The sequence below is a fragment of the Notamacropus eugenii genome, chromosome 6 (assembly GCF_028372415.1).
Source record: "Notamacropus eugenii isolate mMacEug1 chromosome 6, mMacEug1.pri_v2, whole genome shotgun sequence".
Classification (NCBI taxonomy): Eukaryota; Metazoa; Chordata; class Mammalia; order Diprotodontia; family Macropodidae; genus Notamacropus; species Notamacropus eugenii.
The window spans coordinates 2,756,617-2,781,894 of record NC_092877.1 but is presented as its reverse complement, the minus strand read 5'-3'; the positions used below and the strand labels follow the sequence as shown (position 1 = coordinate 2,781,894).

The 25,278-nt window shown below is 36.1% G+C and overlaps 2 protein-coding genes across 2 annotated transcripts; both read left to right on the top strand.

The window, feature by feature from the left end:
• The first annotated feature begins 862 nt into the window (after window positions 1–862).
• LOC140511601 (olfactory receptor 4B1-like) lies at window positions 863–1,792 on the top strand. The gene has a single exon (XM_072620757.1). It carries the CDS (start codon window positions 863–865, stop codon window positions 1,790–1,792), a length of 930 nt encoding a protein of 309 aa, XP_072476858.1.
• Window positions 1,793–23,934: 22,142 nt separating this feature from the next.
• Window positions 23,935–24,876, top strand: LOC140511600 (olfactory receptor 4B1-like). The gene has a single exon (XM_072620756.1). It carries the CDS (start codon window positions 23,935–23,937, stop codon window positions 24,874–24,876), a length of 942 nt encoding a protein of 313 aa, XP_072476857.1.
• Window positions 24,877–25,278: the final 402 nt, after the last annotated feature.

The following is a 25,278-nucleotide window of genomic DNA, read 5'->3' as shown; positions in this document are numbered from 1 at the left end:
AGATCTTATTCTTTGGATTCATATACCTAGTGTTCTTGGAATGAAAAGGCACTTAATAAATGTTTCTTGATTGATTGAGATATAGAGATATTAATACTTGTAGTATTTCATAATGAGTTACTTGCAATAACTCATAAGGTAGTTTAGAGGATCTAACAAGATAATGCATGCAACGTGTTTTACAAACTTTCAAGTTCTAAACAAAGTCAGTTTTAATAGTATCTACAATTTCTTTTATTGATATGATTTTTATTGTCAGTGATTTCTTTATTTTTTTTTCATACTTATCATGGTCTCTTTAAGTATATAAATTGCTTGGGTTTTTCTTTTTTTTTTAGAAAAATGTTTCCTGGTTTAAATTCAACTTTTAATGGGATTACAACTTTTTAATATTTGGAGTTACATCAAATATTGAAGATTTTAATTCACCCCTATCACTTAGCATTTTGAAATACCTGACTTGCAGACACTTTAAAAAACTTGCTGTGTGTTATCTTCCCTTATTGGAATGTGAATTTCTTGAGAACACAGATTGTATTGCTATTCTTCTCTAATCTTAGAATTTACCACAGAGTTTTGTACACAGTAAGCCCTCAAAAGTATGTTTTGACTGATGCAGGAATTCATCCATCCATCCATCCATCCAATCATCTACCCATGCATCCATTAATTCATGCCTTTATGCGTTCATGGATTTATGCATCAGTGTATTCATCCATTCACCCATCCATCCATCCATCCATTCAACCATTTGTTGCTATTTTTGCAGAATCCATCCTAATAGTTACAATTGTTTTATATTTTTTGTCTTATTTCAGGCCTATTGCGCTTCTCTGGAGTTGATATGACATGACTGGATTCCATGGCTGTTACAAACAATGTGACACAGTTAATATTCACAGGGCTCTTCCAGGATCGAGAAGCTCAAAGGGTTTCTTTTGTGGTGTTTCTTCCCGTGTACGTGGCCACAATGTTGGGCAATGGCCTCATCATCTTAACCGTCAACACCAGCAAGAGCCTGAGCTCCCCCATGTACTTCTTCCTTAGCCACTTGTCCTTTGTAGAGATCTGCTACTCCTCCACTGTTGTTCCTAAATTCATTTCTGGTTTACTGGCTGAGAATAAAACCATTTCTTTGGATGGCTGCATTACCCAGCTGTTTTTCTTCCATTTTTTTGGAGTTGCTGAGATCCTCCTGCTCACAGTGATGGCCTATGACCGATATGTGGCCATCTGTAAACCCCTGCACTACATGACCATCATGAGCCGTCCTGTGTGTCATGTGCTGGTGTTGAGCTCCTGGCTAGGGGGCATGTTCCACTCTGTGATTCAGATTCTCATCACTGTCCAATTGCCCTTCTGTGGTCCAAATGTGATTGACCATTATTTCTGTGACCTCCATCCCCTGTTCAAGCTTGCCTGTACTGATACTTTTGTGGTGGGGATCATTGTGTTTGCCAACAGTGGTTTATTCTCTGTGATTTCCTTTCTCTTCTTGATTTCTTCTTATGTTGTCATCTTAGTTCACTTGAGAAACCAGTCTGCAGAGGGGAGACGCAAGGCCCTCTCCACTTGTGCCTCCCACATCACTGTTGTCCTCTTATTCTTTGGTCCTGCCACCTTTCTCTACTTGCGACCCTCTTCCACCTTCACTGAAGACAAACTTGTGGCTGTATTCTACACGATGGTTACTCCAATGTTGAACCCCATTATTTATACTTTGAGAAATGCCGAAGTAAAGAATGCTATGAAGAGGCTGTGGAGAAAGCAAGTGAAGTTGAGCAGGGAATGAAAATGTGTACTTAAAAACGAATTGTGACTTTGAAAATAATAGTCATTTTGAATTTCTTTCGGGAATGTCTACAGAAGAAGCAGAAACAAACTTATGCAGGGAATTAATCTGCGTCTTTTTAAACCGCTTGTGTGAAACATGATATTATAACAGATTCTTGGATTTAGAGTTACAGCCTCTTCTTTTTAGGCCTGGCAAAAACCAGGGTTTCTTGTATGACCCAGGGTGATACATGTAACCTCTCTGGGTTTGAATTTTGTCACCTACAAGATAGTGATGTTGGGTAAGATGGTCTTTTCCATTTCTAAATCTAGACTTGCCCTCTGAATCATTCAACAAACATTTGTGATAAGACTACTCTGTGCCAGTCATCACCCTGGCAGGTAGGAAACAAAGACCAAAATTCACTTGATTCATGCATGTTTATAAAGAGTGGACAGAAGATACAAAATTAAATGCAGACATTTAAAGGGTCACTAAGACAGGAGGAATCAGGACCCTCTTCTCCCTTCATAGTATTGCAGTATGGGTCTCTCTTCACTCATCACTGTCTGGATTTCATGTAGTGTTGTAGAAAAGGGCCTAGTCTGGGCTATTCTTACTTTTAGAGGAAAGAAAGTAATTCTACCATGATGTATTTCAAGGGACATTAGGAAGTTCCCACTTTCTCCCCAAAAGATGTAATTTGCTAATCTTTTCCTGATATCTGGACTTCTTTTATCAATCTTTTTTTAAAATAATCTTTTTTATTGTGAACTTTAAAATGATCAGCAAACATGTATTTCAATATGAAAAGGAAAAGAAAGAAGATTTTATAAGAAAATGTGGACATCCATTATGTAGAATTCATCTTCAATGTATATCTTTAAATATTTCAGAATAGAAATTAAACACACATAGATGTAATGTAACAAGATAGTAACATGGTTGCTTTATTTTTGCATTTTTCTGTACTCAGTTTTGCTTTCTTTTGTGATTAAAGTATTTACTGATGTTCTTCATTTCTTCATATCTAACACTACACATAAACCCTTGCTCCCAAGCAAAAATTAGTATGCAGATTTGTTTTGTTTGACTACTAATTTTTGTTACACAAGAGTTTTGTTTCGCGAACATACTTTCCCTTCCTTGAAGGTGAAGGGTTGTTATCCCAGGATCAGTGGGTGAGTGGGTGCCCAAAAGCAGAAGTCAACACATCAAAGGAATTATGGAACTTTGGACATATCAATGACCAGTACAGTCAGGTCTTAGACTCAGATGATACTTGGGCTATGACTCCTTTTATGATCAGACGTTTTTAACTCTTTAACTTCTGTTCAATGATAGTTTGCACAATGACTACCCTATGATAGCCGTATTTTGTAAACACTTTTTTTATTTCTGAAATTATTCCGTTAAATATAGATTAAACTAGATGTAACCCTTCTCTACAAGTCTGTTTGTTGTGAGACACTGGTAAAAAGGACCGACAACCTCTCAGATGTTTTATCCTTTTATTTATACTATTTAATACATGATAATATGCGTAATATTTATAAAATCTACAATGTCATATGTATGTTTACAATATACTATATATATTTCAGATAATATAATGGGGTTCACATTACCCCCAAGGAAGTCAATAAACTTTGAAAAAACTTTTCATTTTATAAAAAAATTTGTTCATTCTCTAATAAACCCTTAAATGCTTATCAAAGGCATAAAATGCATTTAAAAGTGTTAGTTTTAAACACAAAAATTCACCTTTTAAAACCCAGCTATGGTCAGAACAGTGCCAGTCAAAATGTCATCTCAGTAGTCTAAATTTCCCTTCCAGGCCAATTTCAAGTAAAATGACTTCATTTGAAAGCCAAAATGAGATTTCCTGCTGTTCCTCTCACAAGATTCTAATTTTATTTGCACCATGCATTTTGTTCCACTTAATGCATCTACCCCAAATCTATCCTAATACCAAAGTGTCTAGAGTCACATCTCAGCTGAATAGGTCAATGACCATACCTAGGAGACGTGATTAGCTCTTCTGGAGCCACTGTACTGCAGTATGAAACATGCTTTGGTCAGTCAGCTAAAGATATGTTTTAAGAACAGTGAGAGAGAGTGTATTTTTAAAAAATGTTATTTTGAATTTATTTATTTTTAGTTTTTAACCTTCACTTTTAGAAGATTTTGAGTCCAAAATTTTTCTTTTTCCTCCTCCTTCCCCATTCCCAAGATGCGATAAATCTGATAGAGGCTGTTCATATACAATCATGTTAAACATATTTATCCACAAGTGATATTGTGAAAGAAGAATCAGAGCAAAAGGGAAAAACCCCAAGAAAGAAAACATATACCCGCCCACTCAAGTGAAAATAGCATGCTTCTATCTTCATTCTCTCTCTGAATGTTGCTAGCATTTTCCGTCATAAGTCGTTTGGAATTGTCTTGGATCATTGCATTGATCATAATAGCTAACTAAGTCTAACAAAGTCAGTCATCACACAATGTTGCTGTTACAATCTTCTCCTAGTTCTACTCACTTCACTCAGCATCAGTTCACGTACGTCTTTCCAGGTTTTTCTGAAGTCCACCTGCTTATCATTTTTTTAAATGGAACAATAGTATTCCATTACATTCTCATGCCAAAATTTTTTCAGTCATTCCCCAAGAGAGGTGTGATTTTTAGAACCATTTTTCTTAAGTATATTTTATTTTTACATAATTATGATTTCAGAATGGCAGATAGGTTCTTCCAATTTTCCTTAGCCCATCCAGGAATACTTATGTTCTTTCTTAAATTAATTAATTTTTAGTTTTCAACACTTTCATAAACTTTTGAATTTTCAATTTTCTCCTCCTCCCTCTCAACACGGCTCCCCAAGATGGAATGTCATCTGATATGGGTTACACATAAATGTTCATATTAAACATATTTTCACATTAGTCGAGATGTAAAGAAATACTAGACCCAACGGGAGAAAGCGTGAGAAAAGAAAAGAAAACCGAGAACAACAAAAGAAAAAAGAGATCAAATAGTATGCTTTGATATGCACTCAGAGTCCATAGTTCTTTCTCTGGATGTGGACAATATTTTCCAACATGAATCTTCTGGAGTTGTCTTAGATACTTGCATTACTGAGAAGAGCCGACTCTATGAAAGTAACTCATTGCACAATGATGTTTTTAGTCTGTACAATATCATGCTGGTTGTGCTCACTTCAGTCAGCGCCAGTTCCTATATGTCTTTCGAGTTTTTGTGAAGTCAGTCTACTCTTTGTTTCTTATAGCACAATAGCATTCCATCACATTCATATATCGCAACTTGTTTAGCCGTTTCCCAATTGATGGGTATCACCTCAGTTTCCAATTCTTGGCCACCACAAAAAGGGCTGCTATAAATATTTTTGTACATAAGGATTCTTTCACAGCATATAGAGACAGAAAATTTCCCTAAGAATCACTTTTGCTGCATCCCATTAGTTTTGATAAACTTTCTCATTGTTGTCCTTCTCTTGTATGAAGTTATTGATTGTTTGTGTGATTTGACATTTGACCCACTCATTCTTTAGTATTAGGTTATTTAGTATCCAGTAGATTTTGAGTCTATCTTTCCATGACCCTTCACTACATGGAATTTTTATTGCCTAATGATCTGAAAAGAATGCATTTAATCCTTCTGCTTTTCTGCAGAGGATTGTGAGGTCTTCATACCGTAATACAAGGCAAGTTTTTGTGGAGGTGCCATGTACCATTGAGAAAAAGGTATATTCCTTTCTATTCCCATTAGATTTTCTCTAGGTGTCGACCATATCTGACTTTTCTGAAATTCTATTTATTTCTTAACTTCTTTCTTGTATTATTTTATGGTTAAATTTGTCTCATTTAGAGAGGGGAAGTTAGTGTCCCCAACAAATATAGTTTAACTGTCTATTTCCTCCTATAACTCATTTTAAGTTCTCCTATAAGAATTTGGTTGGTATACCCACTCGGTGCATATATGTTTAATAATAATATTACTTCATTGTCTATGATCTATTTTAGCAGGACGTAGTTTTCTTCCTTATCTGTTTTAATTAGATCTATTTTTGCTGTTTCTTTGAGATCAGGATTGCTACCCCTGCTTATTTTTTTTTGCTGAAGTATAATATATTCTGTTCCAGACTTTTATTTTTACTCGTGTGTATATCTCTGCTTCAAACATGTTTCTTGTAAAGAATATGTTGTAGGATTATGGTTTTTAATCCACTCTACTGTCTGTTTCTGTTTTGTGGGGAATTTCATCTCATTCATATTCACTGTTAAGATTACTGATTGTGTCTTTTCATTTTATTTCCCCCCGTTTATGTTTTTCTCTTTTTTTTCTCTCTTTCCCTCGTCACTAGAGTTTTGATTTCAAGCCCTGCTTCCCTCAATCTGCCCTCCTTTCTCTCACCCCCTTCTCTTTTCTACTCTTTTTCCTATACTACGTCTTCCCTTCTTTCTGTCCTTGCCCTCCATTTTCTTTCCTCTTTCATTTGCTACTTCCTATAAGGTGAGATTTTTTTTAACCTAAGTGATCATGTTATTCCCTCTTTGAGCCAAATTTGATGAGAGTAAGGTTCAAACAATTTTCATTTCACTCCCTTCTTTCTCTCTACTGTAACAGGTCATTGTGCCTCTATAAGATGTAATTTACCCTTTTCTGCCTCCTTCTTTTCTCTTCTACCAATTCAATCCCTTTCAGATATTTAATTAAATTTTTTAATCATCACATCAAAGTCAACGTATACTCACATCATTCATGTACATCTGTTTTAAACGTCGTAGTAATGATACAGCTTACAAGACTTGTACTTATCTTCTTCCCTCTTAGGGATGTAAGCAGTTTGTCCTTGCTGAATAAGATTTTTTTTCTTTCCTGCTCACCTTTTAATGCCTTTCATGAGTCTTTTATTTAAAGATCAAATTTTCTGTTGAGTTCTGGTCCTTTCATGAGAAAGGATTGCAAGTTCCCTTTTTCATTGGCTGTCTATTTCCTCCCCTGAAAGATTATGCTCAGTTTTGTTGGGTTCCTTGACTGTAATGCAAATTCCTTTGCCTTATGTAATATCATATTCCAAGTTCTCTGATCTTAAATTTAGAAGCTGCAAAGTCCTGTGTAATCCTGACTGTGGTTCCGTGACACTTAAATTGTTTGTTTTGGAATGCTTGCAGTATTTTCTTTGTGACTTGGAAAATTTGGAATTTGGCTACAATATTTCCATCGCATTTTCCATTTGTGATATCTTTCAGAAAGTGATTGCTTAATTCTTTCAATGATTATTTTACCCTCTGGTTCTAGGATATCAGGGAAGATTTCCGTGATTTCTTGGAAGATGTTTTCCAAGTTCTTTTTTTTATCATGGCTTTCGAGTGGACCAAAAATTTTAAAATTAACTTTCCTGGATCTGTTTCCTTGGTCTGTTGTTTTTCTAAAGAGGCATTATATATATTTTTTATTTTTTTCATTCTTAGAATTTAGTTTAACTGATTCTGGTTGTCTCATAGAGTCATTAGCTTCCAGTTGCCCAATTCAAAATTTTAATTAATTGTTTTCTTCAATTAGAATTTGTACCTCTTTTTCCCTTTTGTCCATTGCATTTTTTAAGGAATTCTGTTCCTTCAGTTTTTTTTGATTTCTTTTCCATTTGGCCAACTCTAATTTTTAAGGAGTTATTTTCTTCAGTGTACTTTTCCCCCATTTGGTCAATTTTATTTTTTAAGGACTTTTTTCCTACAATCATTTTTTTGTTTGTCCTCTTCTAAGCTCTTTGCTCTCTTTTGCTTACTTCTCCATTCTTTTCCCAATTGTTTTGTGCCTCTCTTATCCGACTTTTCTTTAGCTCTCTTTTTTTTTGGTCTTCACTTTATTTATTTATTTTTAGTTTTCAACATTCATTTCCTCCATATTTTGAGTTCTAAATTTTCTCCCCATGTCTCCCTCTTCCAACTCAAGATAGTATACATTCTGACTACCCCTTGCCCCAGTCTACCCACCCTTCTATCACCACACCTGGCCTTATACCCTTCCCCCCTTACTTTCTTTTAGGGCAAGGTTGATTTCTATCTTCCATTGAGGGCATATCCTATTTTCCAATTGCATCTAAAAATATTTTTTAGCACTTGTTTTTAAAACTTTGATTTCCAAATTGTCTCCTTCTTCCCTTCTCACCCACCCTCATTGAGAAGGCAAGAAATTCAACATAGGTTATACATGTGTAGTCATCTGATTTTTAAAATGCTTCTTGAGCTCTTCCAAAATGATTTTTGGATTTGTGAGCACTTCATATTCCATTTTGAAGTTTTGGATATTGGTATATTGGCAACGTTGTCCTCTTCTGAATTTGTGTTTTGATCTTCTCTGTCCCCATAGTGAGAATCTATGATTATTGTCTATCTTGCTTTTGCTCACATGTTTGCCTATTTCCTGCCTTTTCAAGTTGAGGTCTCCTGCTGGAGTACAAGGGGCTCTGACCCAAGCTTCTTGTGCTGGGGCCTAGGGACCTGGTCCTTGGCTTTGTGTGCTAGGGCCTTAGGTATTGGCAGCTGGAAGTTGTAGGGGTCTGGCAGCTTACCTTATGCTGAGTTGGGATCAACAACGCTGAAGCTCTGAGCGTGAGTGTGAGTTTCATCCTGGAATAACTACAGAATAAGCAGAAGCAAACTTATGCAGGGAAATTTTTTTTTTTGTGTATTTATAAACAGCATGTGTGAAATTGGATATTGTAATAGATTTGAACTGTTTGAACAGTTTGAACTGAAGCTTCTTTCTAGTCCTGAAAAAAGTCAGGATTTCATCCATGTAATCTCTGTGGGTTTCATTGTTGTCCCGTGTAGAATAGCGATGTTGGGCAAGGTGGTCTTTTCCATTTCTAAATCTAGGTTTGGCCTCTCAATCATTCAACAAACAAATAGTTGTGGTAAGTCTACTCTGTGTCAGTCATCATTCAAGATGCTAGGACACAAAGACCAAAATTCCCTTGATTCATATATGTATATAAAGTAAGAAATGGAACATATAAAAATAAATGCAGAAATTTGAGGGGTCATTAAGACTGGAGGAATCAGAATCCTGTTCTCCCTTCATAGTACTGCACTAAGAGCCTCCCTTCACCCATCAGTCTATCAATTTCATGCAGTGTTGAAGAAAAGGGCCTATTCTTGGCTCTTCTTATTTTTAGAAGAAAGAAGGAAATTCAAGGGACACTAGGCAGTCCCCACCTTCTCCCCAAAATATGTGCTTTGCTAATCTTTTCCTGATGTCTGACCCTCTCTCAACAATCTTTAAAAATTGTTTTTTATTTTGAAATTTATAATTATCAAGAAGCCTGTATTTCAGTATAGAAAGAAAAAGAAAGAACGTTGTGTCAGAAAATGTGCACTTTCATTATGTAGAATTCCTCTTTAATGCATACATTAAAAAATTTCATAATAGAAGCTAAACACACAGACATAATGGAACAAGATAGTACCATGTTTGCCTTATTTTTGAATTTTTATGTATTCACTTTTGTGCGTAAAATATTTTAATGATGTTCGTTATTTCTTCATATCTAACACTACCTATGAACCCTTGCCTTGTCTCCAAACAAAATTTAATATGCTGATTAGTTTTGTTTGACTACTAATTTACACAAGAGCTTTATTTATGGAACATATTTTCCCTTTCTCAAAGGTGAAGGGGCTGTCATCCCTGGGCTCATGGGCGAGTCAGTGCCCAAAAGCAGAAGTCAACATATCATAGGAATTATGGAGCTTTGGATATTTCAATGACTAGCACAGTCAGGTCTTAGATGATACTTGGACATGAATTCTCTTATGACCAGATGTTTTTAACTCTTTAAGTTTTGTTCAATGATAGTTTACACAATAACTTCCTTACTGTATGTCCTTATTTTTTAAGCATTGTCTTTTCTTTTGTTTCTGACATCATGCCATTAAATATGAATGAAACTTAATGCAACCCTTCTGAACAAGGCTATTTGTTGTGAGACACTGGTAACAAAGCTCCACACCCTCTCAGAAGTTTTATCACTTTATTTATAACTATTTAATACATCATAATATTTGTAATACTTACAATATCTATATATGTTTACAATATACAATATATTATTATGTATATGTTTATTTTAGATAATATTATGGGATTCACCATTTACCCAAAGGAAGTCAATAAATGTTGAAAAAACTTCCTTTTTAAAAAAAAATATTTCATTGTCTTATAAATCTTTTAATGCTTGCCAGAGCCAGAAAATACATTTAAAACTTTTATTTTTAAGCACAAAAATCCACCCTTTAGAACACATTCATGGTCAGAAAAGTGAAAGTTAAAATGTTATCTCAGTAGTCTTAATTTCCCCTCCAGGCCAATTCCAAGGAAAATGACTGCATTTAAAAGTTAAAATGAGATTTCTAGCTGTTACTCTGACAAGATTCTAATTTTATTTGCGTCTGGCACTTTGTTACACTTAATGCATCCGCCCAAAATCTATCCTAATACCAAATTGTCTAGAGTCACATTTCAGCTGTATTGCTCAAAGACCATACCTAGGATACATGATTAGCTCTTCCAGATTCACTGTACTGCAGTGTGAAACATGCTTTGGTCAATCAACTAAAGATATGTTTTCAGAAATATGAGAGTATATTTTCTGAAAATGCTATATCAAATTCATTTATTTTAAGGTTTTAACATTCACTTTTAGAAAATTTTGAGCCCCAAATTTTTCTCTTTTACTCCCCTCCCCCATTCCCAAGATGCCATACAATCTTATAGCGGCTGGAGATATACAATCAAATTAAACATATTTATCTATTAGTCATGATGCAAAAGAAGAATCAGAGTAAAAGGGAAAAACCACAAGAAAGTAAAATAACCCCCAAAAGTGAGAATAGCATGCTTCTGTCTTCATTCAGACCCCACATTTCTTTCTCTGGATATTGCTAGCATTTTCCATCATAAATCTTTTGGAACTGTCTTAGATCATTGCACAGATCAGAATAGCTAAGTCCAACAAAGCCAGTCATGACACAATGTTGGTGTTACTGTGTACAATTTTCTACCAGTTCTGCTCACTTCACTCAGGATCAGTTCATGTACGTCTTTCCAGCTTTCTCTGAAGTCCACCTACTCATGTCCATTTCTTAGGGAACAATAATATTCCATTACATTCTCATACCACAACTTCTTCAGTCATCCCCCAAGAGAGGTGCTATTTTTAGAAGCATTTAATCTTAAGTATACCTTACTTTTATACAATAATGATTTTAGAATGGCTGATAGTTTCTTCTCTCTCCTCCTCCCCCCAACCCCAATCCAGGGATACTTAAAATTTTTTCTTAAATCAATTAATTTTTAGTTTTGAACACTTCCATGGGCTTTTTTCTCCCCCTCCCTCTCCACTTGGCTCCCCAAGATGGAAGGCAATCTGATATAGGCTATACATATATGTTCATATTAAGCATATTTTCACATTAGTCAAATTAGAAAGAAATACTGCACCCAATGGGAGGAAGAGTGAGAGAAGAAAAAAACCCCAATGCAACAAAATAAAAAAGATCAAATAGTATGCTTTGATCTGCATTCAGACTCCATAATTCTTTCTCTGAATGTAGACAGTACTTTCAACATGAATCTTTTTGGAGTTGTCTTAGATTTTTGCATTGCTGAAAAGAGACAATTTTATGAAAGATACTCATTGTACAATGATGTTGTTACTCTGTACAATGTCATTCTGGTTTTGCTCACTTCAGTCAGCATAATTTCATATAAATCTTTCGAGTTTTTGTGAAGTCAGCCTGCTCTTTGTTTGTTATAGCAGAACAGTATTCCATCACATTCATATATCACAACTTGTTTGGTAATTTCCCAATTGATAGGTATCACCTCAGTTTCCAATTCTTGGCCACCACAAAGAGGGTTGCTATAAATATTTTTGTACATGTGGGTTCTTTTCCCAGTTTTATGATGTCTTAGGGAAACAGACCTAGAAGTGATATTGCTGGGTCAAAAGTTATGCCTGGTTTTATAGCCCTTTGGGCATAATTCCAATTTTCTCACCAGAGTGACTGGAGCAGTTCACTACTCCACTAACAATCCATTAATGTTCTAATTTTCGCAATCTTCTCTAACATTTATCATTTTCCTGTTTTGGCATCTTCGCCAATGTGAAAGGTGTGACATGGTTCTGCAGAGGTGTTTTGATCTGCATTTCTCAAATCAAGTCATTTAGAGCATTTTTTTATATGACTATAGATAACTTTACTTTCTTCCTCTGAAAACTGCCTATTTGTGTCCTTTGAACATTTATCAAGTGGCAAGTTACTTGTCTTCATATAGACTTGACTCAGTTCTCAACATATTGTGGAAATGAGGCATTTATCATAGACATTGACTGTAAAATTTGTTTCCCAGCTTTGTTACCCTTCTTATCTTACTCACATTGGCTTTTTTTGTGCAAAACCTTTTCAATTTAATGTAAACCAAATCATTTTGCATTTCATAATATCTGTATATCTTGTTTGGTCATAAATTCTTCCCTTCACCATAGTTCTGACAGGTTAACTATTCTTTGTGCTTTTATTTTGCTTATCGTATAAATTTTTGTATCTATATCACGTACTCATTTTGACTTTATCTTGGTGTAGGGTGTGAGATGGTGATCTGTGCTTGGTTTCTGCCTTACTATTTTCCAGTTTTCCCAGCAGTTCTTGTCAAATAGTCAGTTCTTATAATAAAGTTGGAGTCTTTGGGTTTATCAAACCATAGATTTCTATTATCACTGGTTACTATGTCTTGTGTACCTAACCTATTCCACTGATCTATGTAATTTGGCATTTCATTGGGGATTTTAAAATTTCTTCTTTTTGTAGATTTTTTAGTTTCATGTCTAATTCATTGATCTCCTATTTCTCTATTTTATTCATCTGAGCATTTAGAGATATAAAATTTCCCCTAAGAAACATTTTCACTGCATCCCTTAAGTTCTGGTATGTTGTCTCATTATTATCATTCTCTTGTATGAAGTTATTGATTGTTTCTGTGATTAATTGCTTGATCTGTTCATTCTTTAGGATTGGTTTCCAATTGATTTTGAGTCTATATTTCCTTGCACTTCATTACATGTAATTTTTATTGCATCATGATTTGAAAAGAATGCATTTAATGTTTCTGCTTTTCTGCAGTGGATTGTGAGATCTTCATGCCCTAATACATGGTAACTTTTTGTGTACGTGCCATATACCAGCGAGAAAAAGGTATATTCCTTTCTGTTCCCATTAGATTTTCTCTCGGGGCCAATCATGTCTAACTTTTCTAAAATTCTATTTGTTTCCTTGACTTCTTTCTTGTATTTTTTTTTTTTGTGGTTAGATTCATCTCATTTAGAGAGGGGGACGTTTGTGTCCCCAATTACTGTATTTTAGCTGTCTATTTCTTCCAGTAACTCGCTTAAGTTCTCCTATAAGAATTTGGTTGGTATGCCACTTGTTACATATGAGTTTAATAATAGTATTATTTCATTGTCTATGGTCTGTTATCGCAAGATGTAGTTTCCTTCCTTATCTGTTTTAATTAGATCTATTTTTGCTGTTTCTTTGAGATCAGGATTGCTACCCCTGTTTATTTACTTTTTTTTAGCTGAAGCACAATATATTCTGTTCCAGACTTTTATTTTTACTCGTGTGTATATCTCTACTTCAAACACGTTTCTTGTAAAGAACGTGTTGTAGGATTATGGTTTTTAATCCACTCTGCTGTCTGCTTCTGTTTTGTGGGGAATTTCATCTCATTCATATTCACTGTTAGGATTACTGATTGTGTCTTTTCATTCTATTTCCCCCCGTTTATGTTTTTCTCTTTCTTTTCTCTCTTTTCCTTGTCACTAGAGTTTTGGTTTCAAGCCCTGCTTCCCTCAATCTGCCCTCCTTTCTCTCACCCCCTTCTCTTTTCTACTCTTTTTCCTATACTACATCTTCCCTTCCTTCTGTCCTTGCCCTCCATTTTCTTTCCTCTTTCATCTGCTACTTCCTATAAGGTAAGTGAGATTTTTTTTTTACCTAAGTGATCATGTTATTCCCTCTTTGAGCCAAATTTGATGAGAGTAAAGTTCAAACAATTTTCATGTCACTCCCTTCTTTCTCTCTACTGTAATAGGTCTTTGTGCCTCTTTATTAGATGTCATTTACCCTTTTCTACTTCCTTTTTTTTTCTTCTACCAATTCAATCTTTCTGCTATTTAAAAGTCAACATGTACTCACATCATCTATGTATATCCATTTTAAATGTCGTAGTAACTATACAGTTTTCAAGGTTCATAAGCATCTTCTTCCCTCTTTGGGATATAAGCAGCTTCTTCTTACTGAGTAAGATTATTTTCTTTCCTTTCCATGTTTTCATGCCTTTCATGAGTCTTTTATTTAAATATCAAATTTTCTGTTCACCTCTGGTCTTTTCATCAGGAAAGTCTGGAACTTCCCTTTTTCACTGACTGAAAGATTATGCTCAGTTTTGTTGGGCAGTTGTTCCTTGGTTGTAATACAAGCTCCTTTGCTTCATAGAATATCATATTCCAAGTCTTTTGATTTTTTAATGCAGAAGCTGCAAGGTCCTGTGTAATCCTGACTGTGGTTCCATGATATTTAAATTTTTTCTTTTTGAGTGCTTGCAATATTTTCTTTGTGGCTTGGAAAATTTGGAATTTGGCTACAATATTCCTTCACATTTTCCATTTGTTATCTCTTTCAGAAAGTGACTGGTGAATTCTTTCAATGGTCATTTTATGCTCTGATTCTAGGATATCAGGAAAGATTTCTGTGATGATTTGTTGAACGATGTCCAGGTTCTTTTTTTCATCATGGCTTTAGGGTGGACCAAAAAATTTAAAATTGACTCTCTTGATCTGTTGTTTTTCTAATGAGGCATTTTATGTTTTCTTTGATTTTTTCATTGTTTGAATTTTGTTTAACTTTTTCTGGCTGTCTCACGGAGTCATTAGCTTTCAGTTGCCCAATTCAAATTTTTAATGAATTGTTTTTTTTCGATTAGAATTTGTGTCTCTTTTTCCATTTTGTCCATTTTACTTCTTGAGAAGTTCTGTTCCTTGAGTTTTTGCTTTCTTTCCATTTGGCCAATTCTAATTTTTAAGGAGTTATTTTCTTCAGTGTACTTTTCCCCCATTTGGCCAATTTTGTTTTTTAAAAACTTTTTTTCTGCAGTCACTTTTTGAATTTCCTCTTCTAAGGTGTTTGCTCTCTTTTGTCTACCTCTCCTTTCTTTCCCCAATATTTTTATACCTCTCTTCTCTGCCTTTTTTTTAGCTTTCTTTCTTTTTGTGGTCTTTATTTTATTTATTTATTTTCAGTTTTCAACATTCATTTCCCAAATATTTTGAGTTCTGAATTTTCTCCCCATGGCTCCCTCTTCCAACCCAAGATAGCATACATTCTGATTAGTCCGTTCTCCAGTCTGCCCACTCTTCTACAGTCCTACACGGCCTTAGATCCTTCCCACTTACTTTCTTATAGGACAAGTTTGATATCTATCTTCCATTGATGGTATATCTTATTTCCCAATTGCATCCAAAATCCTTTTTTCAGCACTTGTTTTTAAAGCTTTGATTTCCAAATTGTCTCCCTTCTTCCCTCCTCACCCACTGTCATTGAGAAGTCAAGAAATTCAGCATAGGTTATACATGTGTGTCTTATCTTACTTTAAAAATGCTGTTTGAGCTCTTCCAAATGGTTTTTGGGCTTACAACCATTTCACGTTCCTTTTTGAGGTTTTGGATGTTGGTATATTGGCAATGCTGTCCTCTTCTGAATTTGTGTTTTGATCTTCTCTGTCCCCATTGTAAGAATCTATTAATATTGTCTATTTTCTTTTTGCTCACAGTGTTTGCCTATTTCCTGGCTTTTCAAGTTGAGCTCTCCAACTGGAGCACAAGGGGCGTAGACCTAAACTTCTTGTGCTGAGGCCTAGGGACCTGGTCCCTGGCTTTGTGTGCTAGGTCCTCGGGTATTGGCCGCTGGAGGCTGTAGGGGTCTGGCAGCTTATTTGGTGCTGAACTGGGGTCAGCAACACTGAAGCTCTGAGGGTGGGAGTGGGTGTTCTGGCCCCTGGAAGATGCCTGTTCACCTGGGCTGCTTTGATGCACTGGAATGTTTGACCACTTGTGGAAGCCTGCCCACTTGGAATTGTGTATTTTGGAGATTTTCTTCCTGGAGTTGTGAAGGGCTGAAAAGTTTGACTTCTAGAGGCACAGGCCAGTGCCCGTGGTGCTTTTCCAAGCTGAACTCTACTGGTTTCCCTGCCTGTGCCAAGGCATTTGGGGGGAGTGGGTAGGGTCCTGGTCTTGGTGCTTGCCTGCTCCACCACCCTGACCACAATATCTTAGTCTGTTTTGTTGAGGTACAACTTAGCAGTGGATTGCTGGAACATCTCCTATGCTATACTGTTCACCTTTCACTAGACCAAGAACGACCTTCCCAGTTAATCCCCCAAGCTTCCTGGGCTACAAATCTGTTGCACCCTCTCTTTCTGTTAGCTCAGATGTTCCAGTGTTGTTCCTGCGTAGATCTTTTCTGTTTTTGTTTTAGAAGTCAATAAGGGAGGGTGGGAACAACTTGTTTTTTCTCTGCTATCTTGGCTCCCAGACGTTACAGGAAGTTCTATAATGTCAGCCTTCATCCACTATTTCTCCATCCTTTCCCTGTTCTGTAACTGGTAATGTAATATATTATATTGCATTCCCTTATCTTAGTGCTTCTTGAACCTTGATTTCGACTCAAATATATAGAAATTGATAACGATCTGCTAATAAACAAAAATTAAATTAAGGCTGAGAACAAAATATTATTAGGAATTTTCCTAAGTGGGAGAAATTATAATATTAATAAGTTTTTGTCTGATATAAATTCCATTAAGTAGCAGAGGAAGGGACCACGTGGACTTGCAGGCAATTTTATTTCCTCTAGGCAAAAAGCAGGGTGCGGTAGCCAGTGAGAGTGCCAGGTCTGAAGTCAGAAAGATTCATCTTTCTGAGTTCCAATATGGTCCCAGGCACTTACTACTTGCTTGACCCTGGGAAAGTCACTTAACGTTTCCTTAGTTCTTCATCTGTAAAAAAGAGCTGGAAAAGGAAATGGCAAAATACTCCTCTGTCTTTGCGAAGAAAATGCCAAATGGGGTCGCAAAGAGTCAGACGTGACTGACATGACTAAATAACAAAAATACCAAGCTAAGTGTAGCATGGTGTAGCTGATTAAATCACCAGAGGGGAAGAATTAGAAAATGATCTAGTGCTGGTCAGGCAACTCCACCCCCCACAGAGACACCTACCAGCGTTACACTAGAAATGGGTGAAGACTCAGGCCGCTAAAATGAATAATTGAAGCAGGCATTCAACCTTTTCCCACCTCATTATTTCTTTGGCAAAGTTCTCTCCCAAAGGAGTCAGGGAAGACCCCTGAGAAATTGATCTCCTGATCTTAGCTGCTGAGTTACTGCACTTTATAGGTTGTGGGACCTCAGAATTGAAATCATGCAGGTGAGTCTCTGATGACACTCAATGTGAGACCCTGTGGCTTTGTTGCCTTTTGAAATTCTTTTCTCTTTTTAGAGAAAGGGACTAAAGGATTGGCCGTGTAATCTTGAATAGAGTTGTGAATGATTCCTTGCCAGGAGGACACACTTTCCTTGTTTTCAGAGATCATGGATTATCTTGCAGTTTGTTGGGGTTGAAGGAAAGTTACAAACTTTGATCCAGCAATAACTGTAACAAAGTTGATGCCATGAGGAAGGTAGGACTGTGTAGTGCAAAGAGGTCTGATTGGAGAGACAGGTTCTTGTATGATTGTTGATGCCAAATGGTTGGGTGGACTTGAACAAGTCTCTTCTTCTATATCTCATTTATTCTCTTTTGTCTAATGAAAAAGTTGAACTAGATGATCCCACGGTTCTTTTCAACTATGACATTGAATGTTTTATGTTAGGAGTGCGCTCCACCACTGAATTTTATGCTCAGCATTTTAAGGTCCATTTCTGATTCTTCCCCTCATCTAGGTCATGACCATTAACTACAGGCTTTTACCACAGCTTTGTCCAGCATTCTTCTCCCATCTTTCTCTATACTGTTTCATTTAATGATCTCATCATCTCTAATGGGTTCATTTAATCTGTAGGCGTATGATTCCCATACCTATACATTCAGCCCTGGCATCTCTTCTGACACCCCATTTTGTATCTCCTTCTTCCTCTTGTATATCTCACACCGGATGTCTAATAGACACATGAAATTCTACAGGTGCATAGAAGAACTCCTTATCTGAGCCCCCCCAATTTCTCCTCTATTCTTCAGTTTCCTATTTCTCCTGAAGGCATCACCATCCTCTCATTACTCAGTTTATAATCTAGGTGTCATCCTTAACTTCTCCTTTTGTCTCATCACCCATATCCAATCATTTAGGTCCTTCTGCTTCTATTTTTATGATTTCTCTCTTTATGGTATCCGCTTTCTTCTCTGACACAGTCACCTTCCTGATGCATGCCCTCATTACATTATAGCTGCATTACGTGTCTCATTTTTGTTGGCTGTCCTGCATCAAATCTCTCCCCACTCCAGTCCATCCTTTGCTTAGCTATCAAATGGATCTTCCTAAAGTGACGATCTGATCATATTACCCTCCACTCTGACTAAATATTTGTCCACAAGTCCTTCTTAGATTCAGAATCAAATATATTATCGCTTACTTGTCTTTCCAAGGTCTCAATCCTTCCTGTATGTCATCCCCTTCCTCATCCCCATTGATACAATCACCTGGGCTTCCTTGCTATTCCTCAAATAAGACTCGCTATTTCTTAACTGTGTGCATTTTTACACAATGTTGCCCATCTTTGTCACTCTCTTCTTCCTTATTTCCTTTTCTTGACTTTCTTAAATCCCAGATAAAAATCTCACCTTTCATAAGAAGCCTTTCCAATCCCCTCCTTAGTATGTTTCCTCTATTCGTTTTTCCCTGATCTGTTCTATACATAACTTATTTATACACAACTGTTTTCATTTCATTTCCATTGTTAGATTGTGAGCTCTTTGCAAATAAGTACTTTTTATTTGAGTCTTCCTTTTTATCTCTAGAACTTAACTCAATGTCTGGTACATATCAAATTTTAATAAATTTGTGTTTACTGACTGACTCTTAAATCTGTCATTCTATTTCCAGTGTTCTGAGGACACTCACAGCTGTGACATTATGAATTCTCATTTTTTCTACGTTCTAGCAGTCAATATTCTCATGTCAATTCCAACTCTCAAAGTGTAAAATTACCTGGTTCTTCCTTTACTTTCTATAGTGTTGAACATCTTTAGCCAATTGTGTGTTAATAAATTTGTCTATCTATCTATGATCTATCTATCTATCTGTCTGTCTGTCTGTCTGTCTACCTATCTAGATGTCTATCTGTATGTCTGTCTCTATCTACCTACCTATCTGTTAATCTATCATGTATTATATAGAAAACATACATTATTACATGTGTCTAACATGTAATTTTAAGTATATAACATATGATAAACGATATCAATATAATATTATTTATGTCATATATTTATCTAATGTATCTAGTATTTAATGAAATATAAATACATATATATTTTAAAATGTTAGATTTTTATCACCCTTTTGAAAGGATGATAGTGAATGGGAAGATTCAGCTCAGTGCTCCCATTTGTGTATCTTACAGCTTGCCTATTTACCCTCGATCCCTTCTGATCATGTAGAGAGGTCTATGCCTACCCTGTGGTGCTCCTCGTGGTTGGAAGTTCATCTTGACTTCCATACTGTCTCTAGACAGCACTACGTCTGAAGAAGACTAATTGCTCCTTAAGGACTGAATGTTCCTGGGATCTAAAGGACTTTCAGAATGAACTTGTTAGAATTCGTGAGAATAAGAAATAGTCCAGTTTATACTGACTTGTTGTCTAAGGTTGGTCAGTGTTGATTCATTTCTGTCCCAGAAGGAGAATGTAGGAAATTCATTTGGCACATAGTTCTTTCTCATACCTGATCTTTGTTAGAAATTTTGAATGTTCATTTTAGACATGCTTTGAAAGATCTCTTGGTTTTATTCTTTCAAGACTGTCTGTGATCTCTCTCCAGAGACCGGAAATTTAAGAGACAGGAAAGATTATAAATCTGAAGATATCCTTCTCAACCACTGACTCATTTTTAATTCCCAGCATTTGACTTTGGTGGTAAGGTGTATTGTGTAAACTGAGAAGTATCTTTTTGCATTCTTTGAGAAAGGGGAACTAGAGGGAGAAACTATATCCACAGAAGGTTGAGAAGGGAAGGAAAATAAAGGAAGAATGAGAGGGATATCAGGTCACCCCATTTTCATCTTCTAACTCCCCATCTCCTTTGTGCCCGTTGTTTAGGGAAATTATGAGAATCTTGGTTCTGACACTGAGAGCACTATACTCCGATTTATCTCTAATACAATGTACACTCATTGGAAGTATGGAGTGTTTTAAAATAAAACTTCTACTCTTAACTCTTGGCATGATGTCTCCACATATAATAGATACTTAATAATTTTTTTGTGTTTAATTAAATTGAATCATGTGCTACTCTTCCAATGAACTTGCAGCAATATCTTTGCAAAGGCTGAAAATTTCAAACCAATATATTTCTTTTGTTTATGTATGTATATATGATGTACATATACATATCATCCACTCATATTTCCATATCCATATTTCTGTGTCTCAGTTTAAATCACATTTCTAGACTCGATCAACAATCAAGCATGTGTTAAAGTAAACATATCTTTTTGTTGACTGTCAGATATGAAACCATTTATTTATAAGAAATGGAATCATAATGAAGAAGGAATCTCTTATGTCTCCTTCTTCTCATTGGCTACGATTCTTGTCATCTTCTCATTCACTTCCTCTTCCTCCTTTTCTTTTGGAGGATCTACTGGAAGCACTTATGGTCTTCCTCTAGTTCTTTCAAAAGATCTTGAGTGTACCAGGGAGTTTCTTGGTTATCCATCCTCAATCCTTCAAAAAAGGCCTGAGTACCACCGACAACTCTTAATTCTTTTTAATTCATTTCAATTTTTTTACATTCAATATGTCAAATGTTTTTGCAGTCCAATCCTTTTTTCATCAAACTCCTACCCAGTTCTTACCCCCTTCCAATTTTTGTTTTGAGAATAAAGAAAGCCTGCTGTTTGAAATAAACTGGGAAAGGTATAGAAGTTGTACATCATTATGAGACCGTCAATTTCTGTTGTTTGCTCACATGGAAGCTCAATACAGAAGTTATATATACTGTTTTTGCCATATGGATTGGGATGAATCACTCTATTTTGTATATATTTATAACAAGGAATTGTGCAAATTTGAATAATGAATTTACTTCATGGGATCAATTACTCCTAGTAATTGATACCTATCTGTGTTCAAAACTTAGTCATTGTTTTGCTCATTTCCACTTCCACTGCTGAAAACCTTTTCTGCCTAGCTTACCAGGAATTGCAGCTTTTGTTGTGATATATTGTCCTTTTGCTTTCCGAAACGTTTGAACCAATCCAGAGCTCTGCCAACAGTGGAACAATGTGGCTGATTTCTTTTTTAATCACAACCAACCAGAATTTAATTTGATTATTGGTATTACCTTTGGCAATTTGATGTGTGTCAAGGGAGAATTTCAAGGTTATTTTCATTAGCATTTTCCTGATTGTTTGAGAAATGCAAGATGTTTTTGTTGCAATGGGTGATACAGTTTTGCTTCAAGTTCAAGAACGGCACATTCATATCCTTGGATCACTTATTAAGTGGAGATAAAGGTTCTTACTCTCATGTAGGAGGGTGCTGGGGCTAGCACTTACTCTCTGAAGAGGTAATTATTCCATTTTCAGTGTGAGCATTTCCACTTCAGAAATCGATGAACACCACAAAATGTTACAAAATTTGATTGATTGTTTTGTTGATTATTTAGGCTTAAGAAAATGATTGAGAAAAATTAGAAGTACAGATTAAGCTTGAAAGTACATGAGACATTTTTGGGAATTAATTAGACATTTGTTAGCACACCCCTACTTCATGTAATGATGTCAGTTCTTCAGGTTAAGTACCTTCCTTCTCTAGGTTTGAAGAGCTTTTGTTTCCCTGTGGCTTTAATCCACAAATCAGAAAAAGTTAATTGAGAGAGAGAGAGAGAGAGAGAGAGAGAGAGAGAGAGAGAGAGAGAGAGTCAGAAAGACAGACAATTATGGGATCAGCAAAAAAGGTCAAGTAAAATATTAGGAAATAAACACGAACACATCAACAAACTATTCTTTATGGTCAAGTGGAATGTACGCCAGGATTTTGGGGATAGCTTAGTATTAGAAAAGTAATTACAAAAAAATCAATGCTTTCTCAATATTCTCCACATAGGCTTCTGATTTCTGATCACAATTCACATTTTAGTTACTTTAAAAAAATTTAAATTATGTTAATAGCAATTACATCTCACATTTTCCTTTTTGTAAATTCTTTATGTGACCTCAAGTGTGATCAATTTTGGCAAATGTTTCCTGTGTTTTTTGAGTAGAAACTAAATTTCCTGATTCAATGTATTGTGCACAAGGAGGAACTGTCTGTACAATCAGAGAAACTCAATTTGAACCCTATCTATGATGCTTACCACCTGTGTGACATTAGGTAAGTCACTTACGACAGTCTCCTTGGATCTTATTTTCCTCAACAGTAAAATGAGAAAGTTGTGCTGGGTGATCTCTGTGGTCTCTTCCAGCACTGGATTTACAATTCTATGATTCTGTGGTTCAGTGATTAGAGCACCAAGCCTGGTATTAGGAAGACCGGAATTTAAATCTGATCTCAGACCCCATGTGACGCTGGATGAGTTATTTTGCCTTGCCTCAGTTTCCTCATGTGTAAAATGAGCTGGAGACCGAAATGGCAAACCACTCCAGGGTCTTTGGGGAGAAAACCCCAAATGGGGTCACGAAGAGTGAGACATGACTGAAACGATTGAACACCAACAAATCTTTCTCATATTCTATTCAAGTCTCTAACCTCTCATTTATTCTTCTGTTGGGCATATCAACTTTCTTTAGTAGATTATTGAAGCATCACACTAATGGTCATTTTCTCTTTCAGTGTTTTTACAATTCAGGTAATTTTTCAATTTTAGTTGCCATATCATTGAGTGTCCATATATTTGTTCAATGTGACGTGGTGGAAAGAGCACTGGCTTTGACGTCAGGAGATGCTTGAGTTCAAAGTCAACCTTCAGAACTCACCAACTGTGTGGCTTCTCTAAATTTCCATTTTACTCATAGATATCATTCTTTGGATTCATATCCCTATTGTTCTTGGCAAACAGAAGGCACTTTAGAAATGTTTGTTGATTGATTGAGAAATAAAATAGATGTTAATACTTGTAGTAATTCATAAGGAATTACTTGTAGTAACTCTTAAGTTTGTTCTGAGGAACAAACAAGACAATGCATGCAATATGTTTTGCAAAAGTTCAAGTTCTAAATAAAGTTCCTTATAATAGTAACTATTATTGTTTTTTAATGATATCATTTTCATTCTCAGTACTCTATTTTTTTCATCTTCACCTGTGTTTTTAAATATATAAAGTGCTTGTTTTTCTCTTTTAAAAAATTATTTCCTGACATTAATAAAAGTTTTTATGGGATTACAACTTTTTCATTTTCGGAGTCATATCAAGTATTTAAAACTTGCTCTATGTTATCTTCCCTTATTAGAATGTAAGTTCTTTGTGACCTGGACTGTATTGCTAGTCTATTCCAATATTAGAACTTACTACAGAGTTTTGTACATAACAAGCATTCAATAAGTACCTTTTGACTCATCCGTGAATCCATCCTTCCATTCATGAATCCATTCTTCCATCCATTCCTCCATCCATCCATCCATCCATCCATCCATCCATCCATCCATTCTTCCATCTATCCATCCACCCTTGCATCTATTTACACATCCAACCATTTGTTCTTCTTTTTGCATGAAACCATCTTAATAGTTGCAGGAGTCTTGTCTTTTTTGTCTTATTTCAGGCAATTGAGCTTCTTAAGAGTTGATATGACATGATTGGATTCCATGGCTGTTAAAAACAGTGTGACACAGTTAATTTTCATGGGGCTCTTCCAGGACCAAGAAGCGCAGAGGGTTTCTTTTGTGGTGTTTCTTCCTGTGTACCTGGTCACAATGTTTGGCAATGGCCTCATCATCTTAACCGTCAACATCAGCAAGAGCCTGAGCTCCCCCATGTACTTCTTCCTTAGCCACTTGTCCTGTGTTGAGATCTGCTACTCCTCCACTGTTGTTCCTAAATTCCTTTCTGGCTTATTGGCTGAGAATAAAACCATTTCTTTTGATGACTGCATGACCCAGCTGTTTTTCTTCCATTACTTTGGAGTTGCTGAGATCCTCCTGCTCACAGTGATGGCCTATGACCGATATGTGGCCATCTGCAAACCCCTGCACTACGTTACCATCATGAGCCGTCCTGTGTGTCATGTACTGGTGTTTAGCTCCTGGCTAGGGGGTATGTTGCACTCTGTGATTCAGTTTCTCATCACTGTCCAATTGCCCTTCTGTGGTCCCAGTGTGATTGACCATTATTTCTGTGACCTCTATCCCTTGTTCAAGCTTGCCTGTACTGATACTTTTGTGGCAGGGATTATTGTGTTTGCTGATAGTGGTTTGTTCTCTGTGGTTTCCTTTCTGTTCTTAATTTCTTCTTATATTGTTATCTTGGTTCACTTGAGAAACCAGTCTGCAGAGGGGAGACGCAAGGCCCTCTCCACTTGTGCCTCCCACATCACTGTTGTCCTCTTATTCTTTGGTCCTGCCACTTTTCTCTACTTGCGGCCCTACTCCACCTTCACTGACGACAAACTTGTAGCTGTGTTCTATACGGTGGTTACTCCCATGTTGAACCCCATTATTTATACCTTGAGAAATACAGAAGTGAAGAATGCTGTGAAGAATGCCATGAGGAGGCTCTGGAGAAAGCAAGTGAACTTGAGCAGGAAATGAAAATGTGTGTGTAAAAATCAATTGTGATTCTGAAGATAATAGTTTGAATTTCATTCTGGAATGGCTGCAGAAGAAGCAGAAACACACTTATGCATGGATTTATGTGGTTTTTCATAAGCAGCATGTGTGAAATTGGATATTGTAACTGAGCCTTGTGTTTGAACTGGAACTTCTTTCTAGTCCTGACAAAAACCAGGATTACTTGGATTGCCATAGATCATCCATGTAACTTGTGTGGGTTTCATTTTTATCACCTGTAGAATAGTGATGTTGTGCAAGATGGTCTTTTCCATTTCTAAATCTAGGTTTGGCCTCTCAATCATTCAACAAACAAATAATTGTGGTAAGTCTACTCTGTGTCAGTCATCATCCTGGATGCTAGGACACAAAGACCAAAATTCC